Raw genomic sequence first — 25056 nt, forward strand, 5'->3', positions numbered from 1 at the left:
TGAATCTTGATATTCTCCAATTTTGGTCTTCGCATATATATATGTATATATGTTTGTAGGTAACAGCAGCGTAAACCAGCCGTTGGCAACGCGACGCCTAATTAATGAACGATCGCGATTAGCCGAAACGGTGAATTGACGTTCGATTTGGTTGAGAAAAACCACGACAGACGGTGCAACGTCGATTATTGATGAATCTCTACGTATGTTTCTATGCTTACAGATACACATATGCACCCTATATTGTTGATCGAAGAATGAGAGAAATACAGAAAGGGTTGAGGCAAGAAATTCCATTTGTTTTCACATTCAAATTAACCTAATGTCCAATTACAGAGATAAAAAATGAAAAGTAGAGAGAGAGAGAGAATGTGTCAATTTTTCAAGCAATAAATCTTGCAATTTTAAGAATTCGAGTTAAAAATACAATTACCAAATTACTATTAACAACTTTATAATCGTATTGATTTTAGTCACTGCTATGTGGTATTCTTAAAAATAGATTTCAATCGTTATCCAATACTACCAATTTTGTTATTTCATTTGTCCAGAAAAAAAAACAAATACTTATCCATTTTCCTCCCACGGAAGTACGATTATCGATAAGTCCATCAAAAGCACGTGATAGTCTAGAATATACTATTATCTTAAAGAATAGCATTGAATTTGTTTGAAAAGTCAGTTTCATCATAAAATCGATATATCCATTATAAACTAGAGATATAGAAATTGAAAGATGAATGTGTAGTTATATACACACACTGAGAGAGAGAGAGAGAGAGAGAGATTGGAGAAAGAGTTTGGGGAAGGTGCAGAGAGGAAAGGGGTTGGTTGAGTTAAAATTGATAATTCATTTGCGCCTGGGCAGAATCGATTTGGTCATCGCGGTAACAATAAAATTGCAATCGGTCGCACACCACTGTGATGGTGTGACTACTCAGTTTAGTTTTCGAATGGCCAATAGAAAAAAGGAATCTCAATTTCGTCTTGTTATTTCTTTTTTTTTTTGTCTCGCTTCTATCTAGAAAGTTTAGTTTGGCATCCTACTATTTGCATTCATTCGTTTCTTTTAGGTAGCTGACTCTACCTCAAAGTCACCTGATTTTCGCGTGTCCTCGTTTACGAGATTATTTTAACAAATATCCTCTCATTACTGGCGCCTGAGTGTCGCGAACAGCATCACCACCACCACCACCACCAGCACCAGCACCAGCACCAGCCATCGCGTTTGCATTAATTGCTTGTCAGGTGGCACAGACGCGAACCACTAGGAGGGATATAGAGAGAGGGAGAAAGAGGGAGAGAGAGAGAGGTAGAACCATTCTAAACGTTCTCTTACCTAGGTACTACCACGATCGATCTCTCTATCGCTTGTTCGACAACACGAATGGACCACTCGATCCTTTTATTCGTGCCAAATAATAGCTCCTACTTTTTCTACCCCTCAACCCCCGTGTTTTCTTCCCCTTTTTTTGCACGTTCAAATGACAAAGATCGGCTTAGATCTTTTTTCGAATGGAAATAATTGACCGTTCTTTCTCAACCATGATTTTACATTCGATCCAAATTGTTCATCCGGATTGATAGGTTTTTTATTTTTTTTATTTTCAAAAAGTACTCACGATATATTTCGGTATCAAGTTTATGTAAAAAAAAAAAAAAAAGAAAAAAGTAAAGAGTTTAAATGAGTCCTCGTTGGAAGTAAATAAAGGAATTAGGTATATAAAAGTATGATTTTAACTGGGTACTAACACATTAGTCGAAGAGAGAGAGAGAGAGAGAGAAAGAGTTTTGGATGAAAACTTTTCTCAGGAATTATCACGATAATGTTCTAACCGCACCACGTATCTACACGGATTCGTCAAGTTTTTCAAACCGCAAGAAGGTAGAGCGACTGGGTTGGTTAGCTAGCCAACCAGGGAGGAGAGAGTTCGGTATACGTCTCTCTAGAGAGCTTTAAAAATTACGTGACCTAAAGACTTTGCAAGTCACTTCTTCTAATTTAACTTTCGCACCTTTATAATATTTTTTAAAAGAAGAAAGTGTGAGTGTGGGTGAAGGCAGGGTAAGACTGGTCTTAATTAAAAATTTATTTCCATTTAACACAAGTTTCGAATTAATATCTTGATACAGAGATAAAAGATTTTGTATAAATATCATTAATCAAGCTATTTAATTGGATTAAATTTGACACCGGGTATATGGAGGATAAAGATAGAGAAAGATCAAATATATGTATGTATGTAGATGTTAACGCTAGGTAAGTTCAAAGTTCTATCCCTCGGCTAGCCTAGAGCTAAGTGATCTAATGATCAAAGTTAGGCTTTCCCTAGTAGTGTACATGAAGAAGGGTGGGCGATAAAGGATTTACTAGCAATTGGATCGATAATCTATAAGCCTTTGGTCGAATGAATATATATCAAACAAAATTGTCGAACTTTTTATACTTAATATGTATATCTTCAAACAGGATTAGAAATTTCTATAATTTTGTTTCTACTCAAAAGATTATATATTTTAAGGAAAGAATTTTTGGTTGGTTACTTTTTGGACACCCTGTAAAGGGTGTCTTTCTTGCGTATGCTATCTACCTTCACCTACATCAAGCAAAAGCCACTCTACATTAGGCTTTGGATGGACATACGAGGGGACAAATTTACTTTAGTTTCCTCACCATATATGTACACACATATGTATATATATATGTATCTATGTATGTATGTATATATCTGTTCTTGGGAACCGTATGTCCATGTAACACACCGAAAGCTCGCCCAACCGCAAGTTTTGATGCATTTATAATTCACTCGCGGCACGATCATCCGATTAAACCTAATGAGATTTTCCCTTGAACTTCGCGAATCCGGTGTCCTCGGACATTCTCATTTCAAAATTTGAAGGAAATAGAAAGAGAGAGAGAGAGAGAGAGAGAGAGAGAGAGGGGGAAGGAAGGGCTAAAGGGTAGTGTAGGTAAGAGAACTTGTAGCTTGACGTAGAAGAGCAAAGCAAAGGTATCGATCGGTTTAGGTGTGGACACTTCGAAGGCTAAAGTTTTTTTCTTTTTTTCATAACCTAGGTATACTAGGTTAATTAACATGCTTGCGTCATAAAATAGAAGATAGAGACATGTCATTTACCGTAAATATTATATCGCTGTATATTTATTCTTACGTAATTAATATACATGTTATATTTATTGATGCGAGTAATATTGAAATTATTTTGTCGACAATTTTGCAACAAATTTGTCAACGAGATATTTATTTATAAAAATTATATTTATACATATTCGGATTATATGAAAATATCTGTATATTTCACTGATACCCATCGATCAATAGATCCAACTAGTTGATAAAATATATATTTACTAACTTGTTATCGTTATTTGCTTTCTCGTTAAACGTAACATTTGAAAATAGTTATTGAATTAATTTTTCCATCCAACACTGGAAAACTAACCACCCTCGACGGGTGAGTTAGAAGAGAATTTTTCCCTTTGAAAAACTGAGAAAGGATAGAAGTGGGCTAGGAAATACGAAGAAAGGAACACGAGGCGACGATTCTAGAATACTGGAAGGAGAGTATGCATTACGTAAAGCTATTCTGCTTTTTTCTAATAGAAAGCAGGATCCTTGGACCACGGTCCGATTTACCAGGAACCGCGAACTCCAGAAAAACGATTCCACTTTAAATGCACCCTCTCTCTTTTCTCTTTCTTCTTTAATGCTTTAAAATTTTTTTTTTTTTTTACTTTTATTTAGCATGATTTTTATTTATCTTTAATCGTTAAAAAGCTCACTCCGTGAGTTCTATCCTTGTATTTAAAGTGTGTTTTCGTAATTATAACTCATGGAATAATTATTATAATTTTTAATGCAATCAAATCAATCAAACTATCACATTTTCTAATATAAAATTCTTTTAAATTTTCAACACATATTAAACATAAAATATATTCGTTTAATTAAACATTATCATTCGAATAGAATACTCTGTAACGAATTGATGAATAATATTTTCTAGGATAATATAAATAGGGTGCACGTAGAGAGAGTCGTATCACAATGTTGAGAATAAGACGGAAGATTTTTTTTTTTGGAGTTTTGCCGTTCCAGTTCTATCTTTGTAGGAAAAAAAAAAAAAGAAAGAAAGAAAGAAAAGAAAAAAGTAGTAGAGCCACACCGAGCAGGGGTTCGTCTGACCCACATAAGTCTGCACCACTGCGGTCGCGAGAGCAGCCGTCATTGAACGAGTTGGTGAGAGAGAGAGAGAGAGAGAGAGAGAGAAAGAGAGGGAGGTAAAGGAAGTAGAAAAGGAAAAAAAGGGAGAGGGCTCAAAAGAGAGCGAGGGTAAGGGAAGAACTTGGCCTCCCGCGTTCGCGATAATTATATTCTCCAGGACTACCCCACCCCTGACCTCATCCCTCATCCCCTGAAGCTCGTCTGAAACCCCGTCATCTCCAAAGCTTGTCGCTATCCGACAACTCCTCAACATCGTTGACTTCGTTTCTTCACATTTTACGTGCATTCGAGTCAATTTTTCATTTAATCCCTATTTTTGATTCAGTACGTTCCAGGTTAATGTACACGTGTGTGTGTGTGTGTGTATGTGCCTATATGTGTATGTATCCTATGTGCTTGTGTGTACACATAGTGCACCAGTGGTATTTAGTAAAACAAACAGCGGACTTTTTAACAAGCATTCGTATAGCTTAAAAAAAAAAAGAGGGAGAGGGAAAGAAAGAGGGAAAGGGAGGGTAAATAACGCGGGAAAAAAATTAGCCTCTATCTTCCCGCGTCTACTCGTGTACTTTGATGCGATTAAAAACGCGTCACTCTTCGTTGAGATTGCATATGAATGTGTATATGTGTACCGTTAGCATACGTATATGTTTATGAGAGAGAGAGAGAGAGAGGAGGGTTTTCTGAGATAGAAAACAGCGTAACGTTCTCTCTCTCTCTCTCTCTTTATTTCTCTCTTGGTTTTTATTCTCGAAACGACCTTTGTGTTTTTCTCTTTTTGACGAGTCTCTCCATCTACTCCTTTCTTTTTTTTTTCCTTTCCTTTCCTTTTCTTTCCTTTCTTTCGTTCGTTCTTCTTTCCTTTCTCTTTCTCTCTCTTTCTCTTTCTCTTATTCTTTTCGCCGCTCTTAATAGCTCGGAGCATCGCTTTCGTGGTTTTAATCAACGCACGACAAAATTTTCTCCATGGATTCTTTACCAAAAATAACGTTTCCACGTAATATAGATCCTTTTCTATTTTTCTCTCTTTCTCTCTCTCTCTCTCTCTCTCTTTTATTTTTATCGTCAGTGATCTCTCATTTTACGCAACGTTAAATACAATTCGATAAATATAAAATACATATATATATATATATTAAATTACAAATTGAATTTAAAGTGTATTCCCTATTAAGTTCATACAAGGAATTATTTTATCAATTAATCATTTATATAGTTGTAATGATTATTAAATTAATATTAATAAAATCATTCAAATGATCAGAGAAGAATACAACACACATTTTATTTTTAATTTAATAAAATTTACTATATATATATATATGATATGATATGATATAAAGGATTATTTTGTCAAGATAAATTTGTAAAAGAGGCTTAAAGTGAAAGGATAAGAACATAAGAGAAAAAGGGAAGGAGAAGAAGAAGGATTCACGTAATAGAAAATAAAATAAGAATAAAAAGAAGACGAAAGGATAAAGAAGTCAGGTGTACTTAGAAAAGGGAACTCCTATTTTTTGTACTCAGTATTTTGTTGGTTCCACCCTTTCGTCTTTTTTACGTTCTCATAGGATTCTTTCTTTTTCCAAGGTAAGAAAGGAGCTTGCGACGATGGTACAAGGCTAGGAAAGTGCTTGAAAAAGGACAGAAAAAGGTAAGAAACTTAGAAAAGAGAAATCCATAAGGTGGAATTTCAAATGGTCTTGGTGAGAGCGTGTAAAACAGGGTGGGTGGTGGCGGTGGTGGTGGTGGTGGCCAGCGACGAGAGCCGAGGAAAGAAAAGAAAAGAGGAGGGTGGCAAAAGGAACGATGCAAAGGACGACGAGGAGCGTCGCGACGCCACCAAATGCCAAGAATTATTTCTTACACGTCCCAAGGATCGCTTCCTACGGAATAAACGATCCCTTGCAAACCTTTCTTTCCCTTTTATTTCTTTTTTTTCTTTTTCTCTTTCCTACTTCCGAGTACCCCCGTGTTCTCATCTCTATGGGAATTGAGATTTATTTATTTTTTTTTCTTCTTCTTTTTCTTCTCTTACTTCTATTTCACTCGGTTCTTTAAATTCCACGCCAGTTTGAACGAGCTTTGAGCGTCCATCGATTCCATGTTACTCACTTAAATTAAATTGTTACATTTATTTATTTACCGACAGTCTGCTTATTCAAACGTTAACTTTTACATTTCTTTTATAATGAAAAAAGATCTTTCAATGAAAATTCAAAGAAAGACAAAAAAATCTTAATTAATATCACAATTATCTATTGTACGAGATAAGTAATTAAAAATAATGAACGTTATTTTGATTAGTTATCCAATTTTTGTTCCTTTGACAGAATAAAATGATTTTTTGTTTGTTCCGATTTACGTGAATGCCTTTGAAAAATTCTTTTGCGATTGTGCCATTGGCATTCGATAGATCTATCCAACGTCAGGGAATTATTTGCATTTTAATTCGACAAAAAAGCGAGGATTTCTTTTATCTATGATCATTGATTTTTTGCTCTCTTCCATGACTCGGCTGTTATTAAAGAATGTACGTACGTTCGGTGGTGTGGTTTGACGTTCGTATCGAAGTCCTTCCAAGTACATTACATACGTACACGCGATATATCGTGGAGAATTTTTTTTTTTCTACCCTTTCCGATTCCTTTCCTTCTTTTTTTTTTTTTCTTTTTTATCGAATAACGCCCGCCTGAATATGTATGAGAGAATATTTCAAGAATTTCCTATCGATTATTTGAAGATGATTAAAGCGATATGTATAAGTACACTTTTATTTATCCTTTTTGTTCTTTTTTTTTTTCATTTCAAATAATTCTTCAATTATGATTACAATTTGCATATGATAACACACAAGAATATAAATAGAAGATTTTTCTGAAGTTAAGGGATTGAATTTAGGAAAGAAAATCTCTTTCAGATCAATTTATTTTCAATGATAAGAAAAACGATTTAATCGATTTCCTTTTTAAAGATGTTTTTTTGCCTTACCCGCTAATCGTAGACCTCCGATTTAGTTTGAACTCGACGTTAATCGAACAGCTCGAATCCGGTGGTAACGTTGAAAGAGCATCAACAACTTTAGAAATGAAAAGTTAAGAAATAAGTGGCTCGGTCAACGAAAGCGGCGTTGGGATGGATATTCTTCAACGATATCGCTCTCTTGGTGTGCTTCTAAATTAATTAAATCGAGACTCCTTTGTCCTCCTTATTCTGTTGCTCGATGCTAACCCTCTTTTTTCTTTCTTTTTTTTTTTCTTCTCTTTCTATAGTAGGTAACTAGGTACTATAGTTAAGGCTATTCTTAAAAGATTTTCAACTCAGGTAAAAGAAAAAAGAAAGTTTGCTTTTTAATGGATTTACCATACCGTTAGAATTTTTCTACACAAATCGAGAAAATGATTTCTCCATTTATTAAAAAACACCTGCACGTTTCTTAAAACTGATCATTGATTGAACTGATATTTTTTTCAAATCGTTTTAAAAATCAAAGACTTAACAAAGTTAGTATTTAAATAATAGAACAGGATAGAAATGTATTACGTTAATTCCATAGGAAACATTTAAACATTTCATTAAAACTCAAACCTTTGTTAAATCCTATTCAGATCCCTCATGCAAACACATTTCGTCGTACTGTTTGTGTCCAAGAGAGAGTATTGTTAAATCTCGCTACTATTGTCACTAACTGGGTAGAATCTCGAATAAGAAGAGAAGAGAAGAGAAAGAGAAAGAGAAAGAGAGAGAGATTCACGAAAGATCATTTTCACAATACGTTCAGGTTTCGAATAAGCATCGTGTCTTATTTCTCAGAATGTTTTCAAATTTCTTAGTCGAGTATTTTCTTCCTTGAATCGATGGGGGTTTGTAAAAATATAATAAAATACTAATACGTGAAAACAAGCGTAATAAAAGGGTGTAGGGCTAATCGTTTGAAAATAAAAGATCGATTTGGTAATAGTTATTGGACTATTTTCTTGGAGAAATTCTCGACTCGACGATTAAAAGGGATTAACGTTGGAATCGAATACGGAAAGATAAAAGGGAAAGGGTTGGTCGAGTGGATGTTACAGCCAAGCTTTTGCCGTTTTCCAAGCAATCCGTACTTGGAGCTCGTAGTCACGTCCCTTCGAGGATATCGAACATAAAGTATGGGGTTCGAGTCACTGTAAAGTAAACGGTGACACGAAGGAAGAGAGAGAGAGAGAGAGAGAGAGAGAGAGAAAGGAAAGGAATTAAGGAAACCCTAGGGCTTGTCTCCTTGTTTTCTCCTTTTATCCGACGATCTCATAGAAAATTAATCGAGCTACTTTAACCCTTTTCCATACCTTCAACAACCCCATCAATTAATCCCTCTCGAAGCTGTCAGAAGTTCCTTTTCATAAAAATTATTATCATCCGTTTGGGGACGATTTTCGCGAATATTTAAAAGGGAAATTGTTCTAATTGTATTTTACAGTCTCATACATTATCATTATGATGTAAATATAATATAATTATTTAATACTACTTTACTTTCTCTCCAGGTAAGAGGCAAGAGCGGTAAAAAAAAAACTAGAATGAGTTAGAAGAAAAGAAGAAAGTGGATTTCGAAGGCCTCGAGCTAGATAAAGAATTCTTTTTTTTTCTTTTTTTTTTCATTTCTCAGTCAGCCACCACCCTTCACCCTTCCGGGACAGGCTAGCGTTATTCTCATTGGAGCATTTGCCCAGCGCGTTCGTCCACTCCCCGTGGACTAGCACTGGTAGACTTTTTTAATGAGGCTTCCCCCCGGTGGGATCCATGTGAACGAGTGAACTGGAGGATAAGAAAAAACGCCCGTCAGGACGACGACGACGACGACGACGACGACGACGACAACGAGAAGGAAGAAGACGAAGAAGACGACATACTCGTAAGAGTCGCGAAATCCTTTTTACCAACGACCCTCGACTTCCTCTCCGTTACCTTACTGTAATTCAAAAACTTTCGTCCAGCTAAAAATCCGACTCGACGTTTTCCACCCCTTCTCCCCCCAACCCTTTCTTTCTTTCTTTCTTCCTTTCTTTCTTTCTTTCTTTCTCTTTTACTGCTATCGCACTTTTTGTCTCCTTTGTCTCTCACTCTTTCTTTTTCTATCTTTATCTTACTTCCTTTCACTTCCGGCATATCTCTTTTTTCCTTCCTTCCTTTTTTTTTCTATTCCCTTCACCCTTAGCCCAAGGTTATTCCAACAGCCGCATCTTGATTCCTACTGTTCAGCTGACACCAAAGTTTCACCCCTTTCAACCACCCTTCATCCCACCCATTCTTTCTTTTTTTTCTGTCTCGCATTTTTTTTTTCACATTCATTTTTCTATTTTTTTTTCCTAGTTGCTTCGTAGGTGTAATAAAATTGAACATTATGAACGTAGGGTTTGTACAGAATAATTCATGGAAAAATAATTTTCATATTTTTTACAAAATTATTCTAAAGTTTAATTTGTAAAAGGGAATATCTACTTTAAAAGTCAACATATTGGTCAAATGATTTGTTTTCTCCAACACTTGGACACCTGCGAAAAAGAAAATTCAATCGGTTTGACTTCATCCTTAACATAATTTCCCTCGGTAGAGAAAAAAAAGAAAAAAAAGAAAAAAAGAAAACAAAATCCTGTGAAGGAAGTAACGGTACGAATAAAAAGCAAAAAGAATTATTATTCGTTTAACGAGTTGTTCTCGAGATTTTTCCGTCACAAGTTTCCTTATCTATTTTTGTCCCTTTCGAACTTTTCTATTTTTTCTTCTTCTTCTTCTTCTTCTTCTTCTTCTCCTTCGAATATCGAAAACATTAAGTATTGTTAGAATTCTTAAAGAGATAAAAATTGTTTTTCTAAATTTTATTATATTCTTAATAATTTGTACGAACAAGATATACCAACAACTTAGTTTAAATATATTAAAATCAAATAAAAATGATAGAAAAGTTTTATCACGAAGCTACCAATTTAAAGTTTGATGTTATCTAATTGCTCGTTAAATTCATTTATATCACGAGATGTTAAAATCCACGTTTTAATCTTCTTACGATCCACGTAATAAGAAGTGGCGAAAAGTCGGGAATACATAATTCGTGACGTCTAAGTTAATATTTTCATAAGTCAAATCAAAATCACGATTTTCTTCAACGTAATACGTAAATCCTTAAGGTGGTAAATGCAGTCAAGGATGGTGATGTTGATTCTGGCTAGCAGCGAGAAAGAGAAGGAGGATCACTCGTTCCTCATACGAATCCCATTTCGTTCTAACCGAAGACGAAACCCTATCCCATAAAACGGAGTGTCGTTTTAATGGAAACCCATGAGATATCCTGTGCGCAAATTCGCTTCGAAAGCAATACCACTTGGCATAACGATATTCCCTCGTGAATAAGCATGTGTGTGTGTATATATATATATATTCCTACGTATAACAATAATGTTTCTTTCACCCTACGAATTCAGCGATTTTTCAACTTTATTGGCTGATCCTCTATTCGCGTAGAATTTTTTGCAAACGTTTGTAAATTATTTTTCGATATATCGATATCGACAGAAAAAATATATAAAAACGTGCATATTATATATACCATATTGTATGCATTGGTAAATATAATATTCGCGTGTGTTTTTTTCTTATTTCATTTCGAACAAATATAATAACAATAACAAACATAATATTTGCAAAATGAAATTATAGCTTATATTTTTTGTTGTTGAAGGGGGGTTAGAAGGGAAGGGGCAATAATTTTCCATTACGTTGTATACGTGTTACATACACAATGTATGTATTATATAAAAAGAACGATAATCTCGTTTTTCCCCGGCCTCTTGCAATCAATTCTAGCAATTTACTGTAAAAGCCGCGTTAAAGCTCTACCACCCCCCTCATCGTCCCACTACCAGCACCAGCACCACCACCACCACCACACGAACTTCTCTTCCAAAACGTGGGTGTTATTACAGTCCGATGATTGCGAGAAATTAAAGGCTCCTGTATCCATAAAGAGCGCATTAACCCGCTACTTTCTTGGATGAAACATTTTCAACCCAAGAGAGCGAGCGAGCAAACGAACCAACATTTTCGATCGATTTCAAAGCCAGCACAGAGTTGTTGTTGGCTTTACGTTCAATCTTATTTATTCAAATTGATCATTTGAAATTATTTTCACACACATACACACACACACAGTTTTGAAGTAGTAAACGGCTTCATTTATACACATTCGAGTGATTTTTTTCATTATCGTCTCATTAAAAAAAAAAAAAAAACCCAATTGAATCAAAATGTATTTTTTTTTGGTACTTTTTAAATAGATAACATTGTGTTAAAGTATCTTATTATTTTATATTAAATTTGTATGTGTAATGTGAATGAATACAAATGAATATGATCATATGAAATCCCACGTATCATAAATATAATCGTAATTTTGATCGTTACATTGTGAACGATGCTTCAATAGAAATAATCCGATTGATACAAAATTTCTCATTAATCATTCGAGCTCATTGACGAAAATAACAGGATAATCCTAGTACGCTTAAGTATCATTTTAACGCTTGTGTGATATATACTACTACTACTACTACTACTGCTACTAGAAAATTGTGAATCGATTTTCTGTCGGACATAAAAAAAAAAGAAAAAAGAAAAAAAAACTGCGATGCGTTTATTTCGTTTTGAGCCGATTCGACGAAACGCATGGATATGCGCACGCGTTGCATGACACACGGATAGGATAAATGTATCGTGGTATAATCGTAAAGCTATTATTGTACTAAAGCGTCAAAGGTATAATCTCGTAGACTGCAGAATAATAAAAAAAAAAAAAAGATGGAAAGTCAAACAAAAAGTAAATTGAAAATTAGTAAGAAGTTATTTGATTTTTTCAGGTTCATAAGGACCAAGAATTAAATTAGAAATATCAATTAAAATTTAACTGGGATCAGGATCATTGAATTTATGATAAAAATTGTAATGAAATGTTGATTGTACTCACGAAATAACATCATTAACGTTTAGTTTTTTAATAACTTACAATCAATTTGGTGTCTCATTTTAGGGAGTATGCCCCGTTAGGGGATTCTCACGTTGCTAGTTTTTCAAAGAACGTAAACGTACAAGGAAAAATGCGTAAGTGCGATTCCAACTATCGAAGCGTCAGTAATTTGCGTGTCCTAGAAGAAGAGCGCATGCTCAGCAAATGCCCGAGAATTCAATGAGAGAATTTAAAGCATCCTAAGGGTTGGTCGGTTGGCCCTGGAACTTTCTCACCACCTTTCCTTCTTAATTAAACTCGACGTTCGACCGTAACAACCTTATGCTTTATCCAATTTATCCCCCCTCAGGATTATTCTCCCAAATACTTTTTACCCTTCTTCTTCTTCTTTAAATTCATCTTTATTTTTTTTTTTTATCATGTTTTTCTTTTTTCTTCAATGAATTACCCTACAAATCGTATCGAATTTGTATTAAAGTAGATGTCCCTCTACATTGACAATTTTTTTCAAAGAATCTTTCAATGAAACATTGAAACATTTTTTTAAATTCTTATTTTTATGTACACAACGTTTGATTAGGGACAAAATTCTTGGACACTCTGTATATATTACATTGAAATGACCTATTTTATTTGCTAGCCTTTTTTTTAAATGAAAACGAAACGACAACGTTAACTCCTATAACGAAGATTTAAACTTTCCTCACAGATAAAAGAATAAATCTTTCTTATACCTATTAAGAAAGCAAGATTCGCTTTAATTAATCCGAAACTTGAATATATCGCAAGCGTAAAAGTTCAAATAGATATATATATATATATATAGAAAGAGAAAGATTATATGGATAATCTATCCAGTACTACACCATAGTACTCATTTTATCCTTGATTAATATGTTCTCGTTAAAGTGGTCATTCACTGTGGTCGACGCTTTCCTACTGGAACAAGAGAAAGAGAAAGACAAAGAAAATAAAAGAAAAAGAAAAATATAGAAAGCCCTTCGCGTTAGATCGTAGCCTTTTTATTTCTCCACGTTAGCGAGCTTTCGTTGAGCATTAAAAGGATTACTACTCTCGAAAGTTTCGGTGGGAAAGGAAGGCGTACGTACGCCATCGAGCGTAGGGAATTTTCGTTTCTGCACAAATCTAGTGCGAAAGGAACATATATATATATATATATATATAGGTGAATACAATTGTTTGAAAATTAGGTCGTAATTAAGATTTCATCGCTTACGGGAAAAGCTTATCAGTAATATCATTTTGGGGTTCTCTTACTATGATTTCTATTTCATTTTTTGTTCCTTCTCGTCTCTCAAACATCCTTTTCCTTATTTCTTTTTTTTTCTTTTTTCTTTTTTTTTTACCACTTTTTTGAATTTTATTTTTCTCTCGCTTATACCAAGGCAAAGGAAGAACAAACATCGTGTCAGAAAAGTGGGAAGTTTCCCGTGCAAGGCGGCAAGTATGTAAACGCGTTTTCTGGGAAGGGGTGGTAAAAGAAAAGAAGAAAAATAAAGAAATGAAGAAAAAGAAAACAATACAAGCGAGAAACTGAAGAAGGTGCTGCTCTCGACGTGTCTAAAAGTTAAGCGAGCTGTTATTACTTTACAAATAAGCTTTGGTACGCGTTACTGCGCAACGATCTCAGCGCCTTAATGGCTTCCATTCGTGAGTATGCATGTATTTACGTTCCTAGTACATACATGCATATATATATACGTATATGTATATGTATAATGCTTTGATCCTGTCGCGAAAAGGCCCGATAAGCGAACCTTTATCCCGGTTACTCTTGTTTTCTTTTTTTCCCCTACCTACTTACTCCAATTTCAACTTCTTACGAAGAAAAAGTCGCAGGGGTTTTTCTCACACGCGAAGTTTGATGAATAGTTTTTGGAATCCTTTTCCCTTTTTACTCTCTTGAAAAGAAATTCGTGAAAAGAGAACCTAAGATTTCTGAAAGGAATAAAAAAAAAAAAAAAATAAATCAATCGTACACATCTCATGAAAGATTTCGTACGTTTAATAGAATAGAAAAATATTTCTTGACTTATATCTTTCAAGCAGATGATTTTTTTTTTTTTGAATTTATTATCGAAAACTGATAGTTAAATTTTTTACATTTCACACTATCGAACAATGTGTTTCAACTCGACGAGAGTATTAAAGATATTTAAACAAAAATTTTCTTTTCAACTTTTCGCGAGAGTTGTTTCTAAGTACTCCTTAAGTCTTTCCTTAACAATTCCGAATACACTGAATCATGCATAAGGAACTATAAGCTTTTCGATGCTTTTAATGGATTTATGAAGATAAAACGAAAAGTTCAAAAGTCCTGCCGCCACTTGTACAAAGCAGAAATTATTTTTCTTTTTTTTTTTAAAAGAGTAACGTGCTAGTAAACACAAAATATTAATTATAGTCTCGCGTTTATTCTTCAATTATAAAATATTTTCAAGATTGCAATGATGATAAAATCAATAACGAACGTTTCATTGTTCAACTTTGATATACTTCGTTGATCTTGAACATGTTCCTAAAGAAAGGTAGAAGTAAAAAAAAAAAAAAAAAAAAAAAAAGAGAGATCTGGGAAGAAAATAATATCTCAAGGATCAGGACCGAATAAGATCTCCAGAACGATGTTGATTTGGTATAGTAAAGAAAACGGTGTATGGTGTTGGACAGTGTAGAGAACCGGTTGGTACTTTTCAATTTCACGAAGAAACTCGTTTCCTGCGGATAACGGCAGCATCTCTAACCCCTGAATCATACTCTTCCTATCGTTTTATCTTTTTTTCTGTATTTTTCAATACACGCGAGCCAACAGAAACGTCAACGAGGGACTCGTTGTACTCACAATTGTCTTTTTAAACTTTACCTATAAGATGAATTCCAATCATTTATGTATCCATTGTTTATCCTTTCAATAAAATATAATCCATTGACGTTTGGACACTTGATGACTTTTTCAAGTATACAAAATAAATAGTTTTCTATGATAAAGTATAAAAATAGTACAGAAGGGAATGATTCCTTTGATACAAGGTTTGTCCCACGTGGTTGTGTCTAGAGAAATATATCAAAAAAAAAAAAAAAAAAAAAAGGTAAAGGTAAAGGTAAAGGTAAAGGAAAAAGAAATACATATCGTCACTTTGCGTGGAGGGTTAGCGCATTTGCATTTAAACGAGGATTTGCGTGAGTCGCGAATCTCACGAGCACATACACACACACACACACTCATATAGAAGAGGAATTCACGACGAAGGGTGACCGAAGAGGAAACGAAAGGGTGCTCGAAGTTGGTAGGAGAAAACCAGTGGCACAAGCAAAAGTGTGAAATTCATTAAAATATTGCAATTTATTTTATAATCTTTCGGTGGGATCGGCCGTGCGAGGGCAACGCGAGATACGACGAGGGCAGAATTAACGAGCAGAAAATGAACAGGTCGCGATTGTGCGCGTGACGCTTGCTAATCTGCATATTCCTTGCCTGCCTACCACCCCACTAACGTTCGAAACCACCCCCATCCCCTATAAATGCGACGTCTACCAAAAATAAATATCTACTCTAAGGTAGAACGTTCCAATTTTAATACGATACATTTGTGATTAATGACTTTTCGATGACGTTCAAGCTCCAAACTTTGCCTCCTTCCTCGATATCTACTTTTTTTTATCACTCGATATATACAGTGTATACTTGTATATACACATATTATATTTTTTTTACACAAAATCTATTATCGATTGGTCAAAGAATATTCCTAGGAGAAAGTCACCGCGTGAATACAAAAATTTCTACAACGTAGAAATCGTATTTTTAATTTGTGATACTTGCTCAACTTACGATCACAAGTTATATTCTCACAAGATAAAAAAAAAGGAATTTAATAAGCATTAGAACAATTTGTGAATATAATATTATACATTGTAATATAATTTGGAATTGTCGCGAGTAACATTGTGCTATCAAACTTTATCATTCGACAAGTTTTTCACCGCTATAACCACCTGTCAAATCTCAGAGAAACAACGTAATACTATCTTGGAAAGAGAAGAAGCGTGGTGTTGGTACCATTGTTCTGTAGGAACAAGTAGCAAGCAAGCAGCTCCTAGTCTCTTGCGTGAGAAACTTTAACTCGGAATTTCAGCCTCCAGGCTAAAACGTGCATATCTTTCAGCTTCTTTTGCTTTTTCTCTTTCTCTTTCTCTCTTTCCCTTTTTCTTTTCTTTTTTTTTTTTTTTTAATTCCAACATATACTTTGGAGGCTTGAAATTCGCGAGCTCGCACGTACGACCACCGTTTTAATTGAATTTCATAATTAACCACGAACATTTGAGAGCACCCCTCCCTCCCCCTCATACGTCCCACTACCTTCGTTTCGTTGCATCCATGCGAACCAATTCACTAAGTTTTTTCGATGATCTTTTGATCGAAATGCGAAACGCGATTGCAACTTCTTTTCTTTTTTTCTTTTTTCTTTACGAACGAACGAACTACTTGGATGTTAGTTATCGATTAATTTATCGACCGTAATAATTAGTTGTGCCTATTGGATATGAATAGGTTGCTTTTTCACTCTCTCGTTATAAATCAAGTTTCCCATTTAATAATCATCGATATTTGTCTACGATTATTTTACGAGATATCTCGCTGATAAAAATTTGCGTACGAATATTCGGACGTGTTGAATAATTTATCACACACACACAGACACAGAGAAACAGAGTGACGTATTTTTACCGTGGAATCTTTCGACGATTCATTGATCGAGGTAATTTTGTTAACCTGTTATAATCTTATTAAGGTATTAACGTAGAAACATTTTGGAATGTTTGAAAATCGTCAACTCCCTCTCGTTGTATGTAGTATCTTTCAGTTTCATTCGCTTCAACGCACATCGACCTATCTCCCATATATTTTATCCTATATTTTCAATAAACGTGATACGTGTACGTATCGAGCATGTATACCGAATCGCAATTTCGTCCTTCCTTAGTTTATCCGGTGATATATCGAGGCGAACTCCAATATCGAGTCTTTTTATACATCGAGATATCCACCTTCTGCCGTATATCAAACGTATAACGTTGCCTATACGTCTTGTTTACGTATCACGTTCGCATTCAGAAAACGATAAGTAGTAATAGTAGTAGTAGTAGTAGTAGTAGTAGTAGTAGTAGTAGTAGTAGTAGTAGTGTGCTTAGTCGAACTGCAACGCGACTTAAAAAGATCCGATTCGATTAACGACAAGTAGTCTTCTATCCTTTATTCATATTAACAAGATATAACAATCGAATACGAACGGAAAAAGATCACTGGGTAGATCAAAGTGTATTGACCGTGAAATCTACAAATGAAAGTTGACGACAATTAGGTTGGCAATCATCCTGCAAAGTTGTACCGACCAAAATTACATCCGGCTCGTATCACCGTGTTCTTCTCTCCCTCTCCAACCCTTGATATTCGTACGTCATTCCGCGAGCATATCCGTCGTGCTGCGAAGACGAGTTATCGTTGTGGTGGTGGTTGTAGTAGTGGTGGAAGTAAAGGGGGTGCGAGCGAAGGTGGGAAACGAAACGCGGTCGTCGCGAGCCAGCCAGGCAACGAATCGATAGCTGGACGATTCAACCCTCTCGACGTCCCCCTACCTCTAACCATCCCTTATGAATTTCCTCGGGAATCCGCGACTCGTTTTCCGCACGCTTACCACCGGACGCGGAACGTTGCCGCGGTATTAGCATAACGAGATTCTCCTCGTGCACGTAACGCGGAGACGTCGTCGTCGTCGTCGTCGTCGTCGCCATCCCTCGACAGAGGGGGTGTTTTCAACCCAACCTCTACACTCTTCACCCTTCCTCTCGCGAATTTGCATGGCCCATTTAAACGCAATTTCTTTTCCTCGATCGAAGGAATTACGTGAATACTCCCTCCTCCTCCTACCCTTCTTAACCATTCTTGCCAACTTATCAGATATTTTTCTCCAATAGGATGAACGGTCAGTCGGATTACAACATGGAACAGAACTTTCAAGTTTCTCTCTCTGGATTATGTGTGATTTTAAGATTATAAAAGTCGGATGACGAGGATGGTATCGCGATAAATCGATCGATCTGACAATCTTTTCTATGCTTAAACTAAAAATGTAATAGTTAAAGGTTCGATTCTGAAGCACGCAGTAATCTTTCATCGATTTTTAAAGAAGTTTTCACTTGAAAAAATAGAAGCATTAGGATCTCGAAGATGAGAAACAACCCCAACCTCCATGACGTCTACGACTGGACAGAGGCACCTTCGTTAAGTTCGTTTCCGAGTGAACGGCTGAGCGTCGTGCGATAAACTTCGTCCTTTTACGGTTATGCGTTCACGTTTATAGTCATTGACCCAGATTTAAGGGGTAGTCGGGAGTACGTTGAAAATTAACGAGGGACTAGTCTCCTTACCTCTTTCTTTTTCCTACGTTTCTTACTTTTCTTATTTGATTAAGTTTAACCGTGGTTACACATATACACACCTTAACTACAAACACCCCCATTTCTATTTATTTCTCTTTCACACTATATTTTTTCATTTACAGAATTGTGATGCATATTCATTGTACGTTTTAATTCAACCTAATGATGATACGCAAGGAGTAAGCGCATGTCCGTCGTATCTTTTCTTTCTTGTCTCTGCTAACATTCTCTCTTTTTGTTTTTTGTTTTTTGAAATATGTTTATTTCTTTGTAACATGATAACAATTATGAAATAACGAAACTTGATAAGACAGTTTCATTTTCATTAAATTTAATTACCCCTAATCGAAGAAGAAAAATGTTACGTTTTATCGACGAAAGAAAAGTTTAAGCTGCATTAGTTTTGCATTAGAAAGTATCGATAAAATGATTTAAGAAATATGATAGATGAAATCGAAGAATTGCGAAAAGATTCGATAGGATCGTAAAGTAGATACGAATGGAGAATTTGGTATGTAGTCAGATAACGATTACCAACATCGACGATGCAAATAAATAGATATCGTCGAATTGAAGACGATGGTGTCGAGAAAAAACCACCGATATAGAAATTCTTCCATACACATGATACTCAAGAAAGATACACATACTTCTGCAATCTTCTTGAAAACGTTTTGCATATTCGCGGGAGAAAAATACACATACTGATACAGATAAAAAGACGTACGTATTTATATGTTTTTACTTTTCCGTTAAACTTGGACTAAAACGCGAACTCGTTGCTTTCATTTACTGACGAGAAAATGAACAAGCTTCGTGTAATTAATTTAGTTCTCTCGATATGTCTTTCTCTTCCCAAAAAGCTTCGTCATTTTTTATTTAAGGGTTTGCTTTGTATAGAAGACTTTTCTTTATTTTACTATGACGAGTCTATCATAGTGATAATTATTACGCTTATTATTCGTATCGCTAAATTTGTAGAACAGTTGCATTATGCTTTAAAGCATCAAGCTCAAATTTTCCACCCCCCTATTAGAGGAGTCTCCCTCCCTCTCTTTCTCTCAATTCTATATTTCAACTTAGCACAAAATGTTCATAATAAAATTAACAACACTTTGAAAGTAATCTAACAACTTTTCCTTTGATACTAAAAACGACATATCTTTACGTTTAACAAAAGTTTCGTTTAATAAAATCTCATTAGATTCGGTTCAGACCCTTTTTTTCTTTTATTAACTTTAACAATTATAAATATTTATTAATCAAAAATTTACGCCATTTGAAAAGTAACGTGTAACAAATATCCGTTGGAAACTTTATGACTGAATTTTTCGTTTGCAAATAAATGGATAAATAATTGTGTATCAAATGTTGTTGGATTTAACTCGATGGAATTACTTTGAAACATTCCATTTGTTAGAGAGTGTACGCGTATGTACATATGAACGATACTATGACAAAAATCTATAGAAATTCAGTGAACGCGGAAGAGTTATAAGTCACAGTTAGGCGTCTATCGGTCATCTAACCGGACGAGTCAGCCGTCTATATAAATTTAAAAACATCAACTCGATAGCACGAACGCCAACGGTACTCATATACGCAAGCGACCGACAGAAAACGCTATTAAAAAAAATAAAAAAAAAATCAAATAGCAAGTAAAAGAAGAAAAAAAAACAACAAAAAATAGGAAGGGGTAGTAAACAAGAGAGAGAGAGAGAGAGAGAAAGGGAGAGCTTGGTCACCAGAAAAGGGACAAAGGTGAAAGACAAAGACAACGATAGACAGATAGATAGATAGATAGATAGATAGATAGATAGATAGATAGATAGATAGATAGATAGATAGATAGATAAAGAGAGAGTGAGAGAGAGAGAGAGAGAGAGAGAGAGAGATGTGGGGTGTAACACGAGAATACGAATTCCGCGTGGCGATTTATGGGAAACGAAGGCCCGACTATAAAATAACACTTCCCATTCAAATCGCTAAATTAATGGCCGTTTTCATGGATTCTTTGTTTGCACCGAGAACCTCGACAATAGCCTCGGCTAACGTTGAGTTATTATTCTAAAATGGCGAAGCCGATAGGCACAACGACGACGTTTCTCTTTTTCTATTCACCCCGACTCAACCCCCTATAAAATTAACGTTAAATTCTTCATGCGTTCTTTCCACATGTTTTTCTTGCACAATGAAAAGTTTTATCTCTTCCTATCATCTACAAATTGTTCATGTTTCGATCTTCTTCAAAATTATTCATAACTAGAGACTAAAGTTAAAGAGGTTCGTGCTTTAAATGAACCACTTTAATGGTTAGATCGTCTTTCTTGTCAAGAAAGAAAGATGAGGGATGATAAGGGATCATGACGTATTGTTCAATTTCGTGAAAGTTTCGTTAGAGAATTGTAATTACGTAGTCGAGAAATACAATACACAGAATCCATCCGTAGAAATTAGATCGTGTTTAAACAGGTAAGTCTGTCTCCCTTCTCATTTTCTCAGCTCAATCTGATAAGCATTACTAAAACATCTTGCAAATCTCCTTCCGCTTGTCTCGTAAGCTTCCAATCTCCATATTTTCGGTTATTCGATTGGAGATAGTCGGAAAAAGCGACCCTTGCTTTTTTCTCGATGGGAATTCGATTGTATCTTGACACATATTTGATACGAACGTCCAGATCCGATATGATTTATTAAAACTTTTATGGTCGGACAAAAAAAGAAAAGAAAAAATAGCCGATGTATTTATTGCGAATCCTTAGAAGAATATTGAAACGTAAAAATTGATATTTTCAAGTTAAAAATGAAAAGTGATTTGGTTGGAGGGAAAGAACTCACCTTGGACAGGCGTGTAAATGTTGAGGTAGAGACAATCCTCGCTTTGATTACGAAGATAGGGTAGTAATCTTCTGAGATATTCGAGCCTGCCTTTGGGCATCTTGTCGGTCAATTCCGGAAGCTTTTGCGGACAGACGGGTCCGAATTTATCGGCGACCTTGACGCCGTGCCACAAGGCGCCGCTAACGGGTGGCATAAAACGTAACGAACCGATCGGTGGGGAGGCGTATGGTACACCACGAAATACTTCGACACCTTCGAGAAAACGATCGAGATTGACTATTACACCTGACAATTCGCCGTATTTCGTCCTGATGATTCGAGAGCTGAGCTCGGCGCCTGCCAGCGCGGCGAGCATCAGCTCCAACACCAGGATCATTGACGCCAAAATCATCGACGATGACGTTGACCACCTCAACATACTCTTCCGTATCCCTTCCTCGTTAAATTCAAATCAATCGATCATCGACGACCACCTCGACGACATCATTTTTTTTTTCTTCCAGAAAGATTTATTTCCAAATCTTCAACGACAATCACCTGAACATTCTTTTGGCTGAATCTCGTTTCTCGATGACAATGATCACCTGGATATTATTCTACGGCTAATCCTCTTCATTCGATTATCACTTCACATAGTCTTTTTTACGAGAATTAATTCTTTCCCGCTCATCCTCCACCCTCCTACGCACAAGTTTCGAGCCGGTTTAAGGACACGCTCGAGACCATAATTGGTGCGTTCAGCAAAACTTACCGAAAGCGTCTAAACACTGACCGATTTTCTAAGCCACCTCCCGACGGAAGACAAAGTCGAGAGAGGCTGATGGATCTTACCTCAAATTTCGACATCCCTTTTTTTCTTATCATGTACAATTATTTCCACTATCTGTGTTCCTAATCGTAGATAATTCTACCACCGAAAAAAAAAAGAAGTATTTTTTAATCGTACACTTTGAAAAATCACATGGACAAAATTACACTCAATATAAATGAATTGAATAAACGAAACGATTGAAATTTATTTAAGGAAATACGAGTTTCCTTTGCTTTCGGATATTTGCGTGAACGTTTCATTTTAAGGGATGATTTCTTCGTACACCGGTTGATCAACAAACTCGGCCGCTTTTTTGTCTCAGGGCGAGTCTCTTTGGACGGACGTTTTTTTTTTATCTCAACAATTGTTCCTTAAGCTTTAATACAATTGATCTTCCTTTACTCTCTCTCTCTCTCTCTCTCTTTTTCTTCATCAACGTGTCGTAGTAAATAAAAAACAAAGAGACGAAAGAAAAGAAAAAAGTATAAAAATGTATCACAGAATAAATATGCGAGTATCACCGATTCTTTACGATAAATGAGATTTACAATTGGAGAGATTAAAGGAAGAACACTAGGATTCACTCACTAAAAGTCATCATCATCATTATTATCTCACAAATTCAGGATAACACTGGACCAACAACACTCCTATCCACTATTCCTTAAAACGTTATTTTTTCTTCGATCACTTAAATTGCAACACGTTTACACGAGGACACTTACAATGGTAAAAATGAGTCAAAAGAAAAGAGAGAGTCGCGTTTGTTTTGTATTTTGTTTTCTTAGTGAAATTTATGAAACATTTGTCTTAAGGGATGCTTCGTTAAGGGATGCGATTGTAAAGAACCGAGAGAGGGGCCGGTGGCAGACGTTGGCGTGACTTCGACCCCCGACGGACTGGCATTAGGAAAGAGCTTGCACGTTGTCCTGCGCGTGCGTCGAACGACGTTGGTCGCCGTTCGAACTGTCGAGGGTGGGAGAAACGTAGACCACCCCACGCGCATCACAGCCAGGGACGTGGCCGGAAGTATAGGCAAACCGGTCGATACGGCAGGCTGAGGTCGATCAAGGATAAGCTGGTTCGAGTCTGAGATTCCTTTCCTTACAAGAAATCGGCGAAACTCGATCTACCTGAGATCGACCAACGTGTCTGGAGACCAATGATCATCAAAATATCTCACCTTCCTTTCCATTTAACTTTGCAAACTTTTTAATATTCAACTTCTCCTTATCTATACTTCTTTGAATTACAAAATATTAATCCGCAAGATAAAAGCAAATGAATTAGGATTTTTTGTTTCAATTTTAAAATCGATAATTAAATTAATACCGGATGCATACAAATTAAAATGAAATTTGTAAATGATATTTTGATTGAAAATATGATCACACACGGTATACTACCGATTTTGCAACGAACGAAAAGCATTAACGTTAATGCGCATGTCTCGTCCTTCTGACTTCCTTCTTGATGTTTTGTGTCTGACATGATGTGTACCTTTACCACTTCCCGCCGGCATTTTCCCATTTCTCTCCTTCTACGGTTCCTTCATCTCAAATATAAACTCTAAGAAACGATGTTCAGTTGCTCCTCTCTGGTTGGGCTCTTTTAGCTTCGCGCCCTTTTTCACTAAAGTACTCGTTTTTAGACCGTCAGTCGAAAGATCAATTTAGTTGCTCGTGGAAGGGCAACACTTTTCTCTTTTTTTTTCTTTACAGTTTTATCCAAGTCAAATAGAAAACGTTCGAATGAAATTTTCAATGTACTCTGATCAAATTTTGTTGTTGATTAATTTGATAAATATATTAATATTGTTCTTTTTAAATATATGAACTTTATCAATTACCTTGTATCAATAATTTAAATGCGAGCACAGGTAAAGTAATACTTTATTCCGCTTGTTTGATTCGAAAAGAGAAATCTTCCCTTTAGAATTTTTTCATTACTTTACTAAACAATTTATTAATGCATATCCTTGATCTTTCCATCTCGGAACACGCGATTCGTTGAAAATCTAAAACCGGACTTATCGTAGTTCGTTAATGGTAGACCTGATTTGCAAATAAATTCGGGATTCGATTAGCTCTCGATTATTTATAATCGTGCTCTCGCTCAGCTACTCTCAACCGGATACATGTATAATTTGTTCATCGGTTATGCAAATTCACGCAAAGCCGTTGCGCAGTGCTCGCGTATTTGCTTGAAAATTGCAGGATTATGTATACTTAATTAAGAGTAACTAAGAAGTAATTACACTATAATGAGTTAGCTTGGTGATACGTTGTTACTCGTATTCTTTAACGAGTAATACTCTCATCTCAAACGAGCTTCCTGGCTTGATTTTCACGAGAACACCATGTATATACCTTCCTTCCTTCCTTCCTTTCTTTTCAAATATTTTACTTGAAACAATCGACTACGTTAATTAAAGTTACTTTCAATTATCCATTAATAACATTAAAAAAGGACCCACTCACCCATCCCGTCAATTTTCCATTTTATTATTATTCATTTTTTAATTATCGACAAAAGCGTTTGTTCCTAGTTAATGCTCTATAACTGTACACATAACTCTATACGATAGATATTCGTACAACCCATACATATATTCCTGGACGGAGGTATACACATAATTATCTCTCAATAGAAAATCAACATATATTATACATATGTGCTCACATAGTGATTAAATAGCATAG

At 35.5% G+C, this 25056-nt stretch overlaps 1 protein-coding gene across 1 annotated transcript in view; it reads right to left on the reverse strand.

The window, feature by feature from the left end:
* Nlg3 (Neuroligin 3) overlaps window positions 1–23271 on the reverse strand; it is a 159707-nt gene extending 136436 nt beyond the window's left edge. The window contains exon 1 of the mRNA XM_015329675.2: window positions 21541–23271. Coding sequence (XP_015185161.1) covers window positions 21541–21961 — 421 coding nt within the window. The 5' untranslated portion in view covers window positions 21962–23271. The remainder of the gene's footprint in view (window positions 1–21540) is intronic.
* Window positions 23272–25056: the final 1785 nt, after the last annotated feature.

Source organism: Polistes dominula, unplaced genomic scaffold (assembly GCF_049000335.1).
Source record: "Polistes dominula isolate Pdom_NZ unplaced genomic scaffold, Pdom_raw_medaka contig_80, whole genome shotgun sequence".
NCBI lineage: Eukaryota > Metazoa > Arthropoda > Insecta > Hymenoptera > Vespidae > Polistes > Polistes dominula.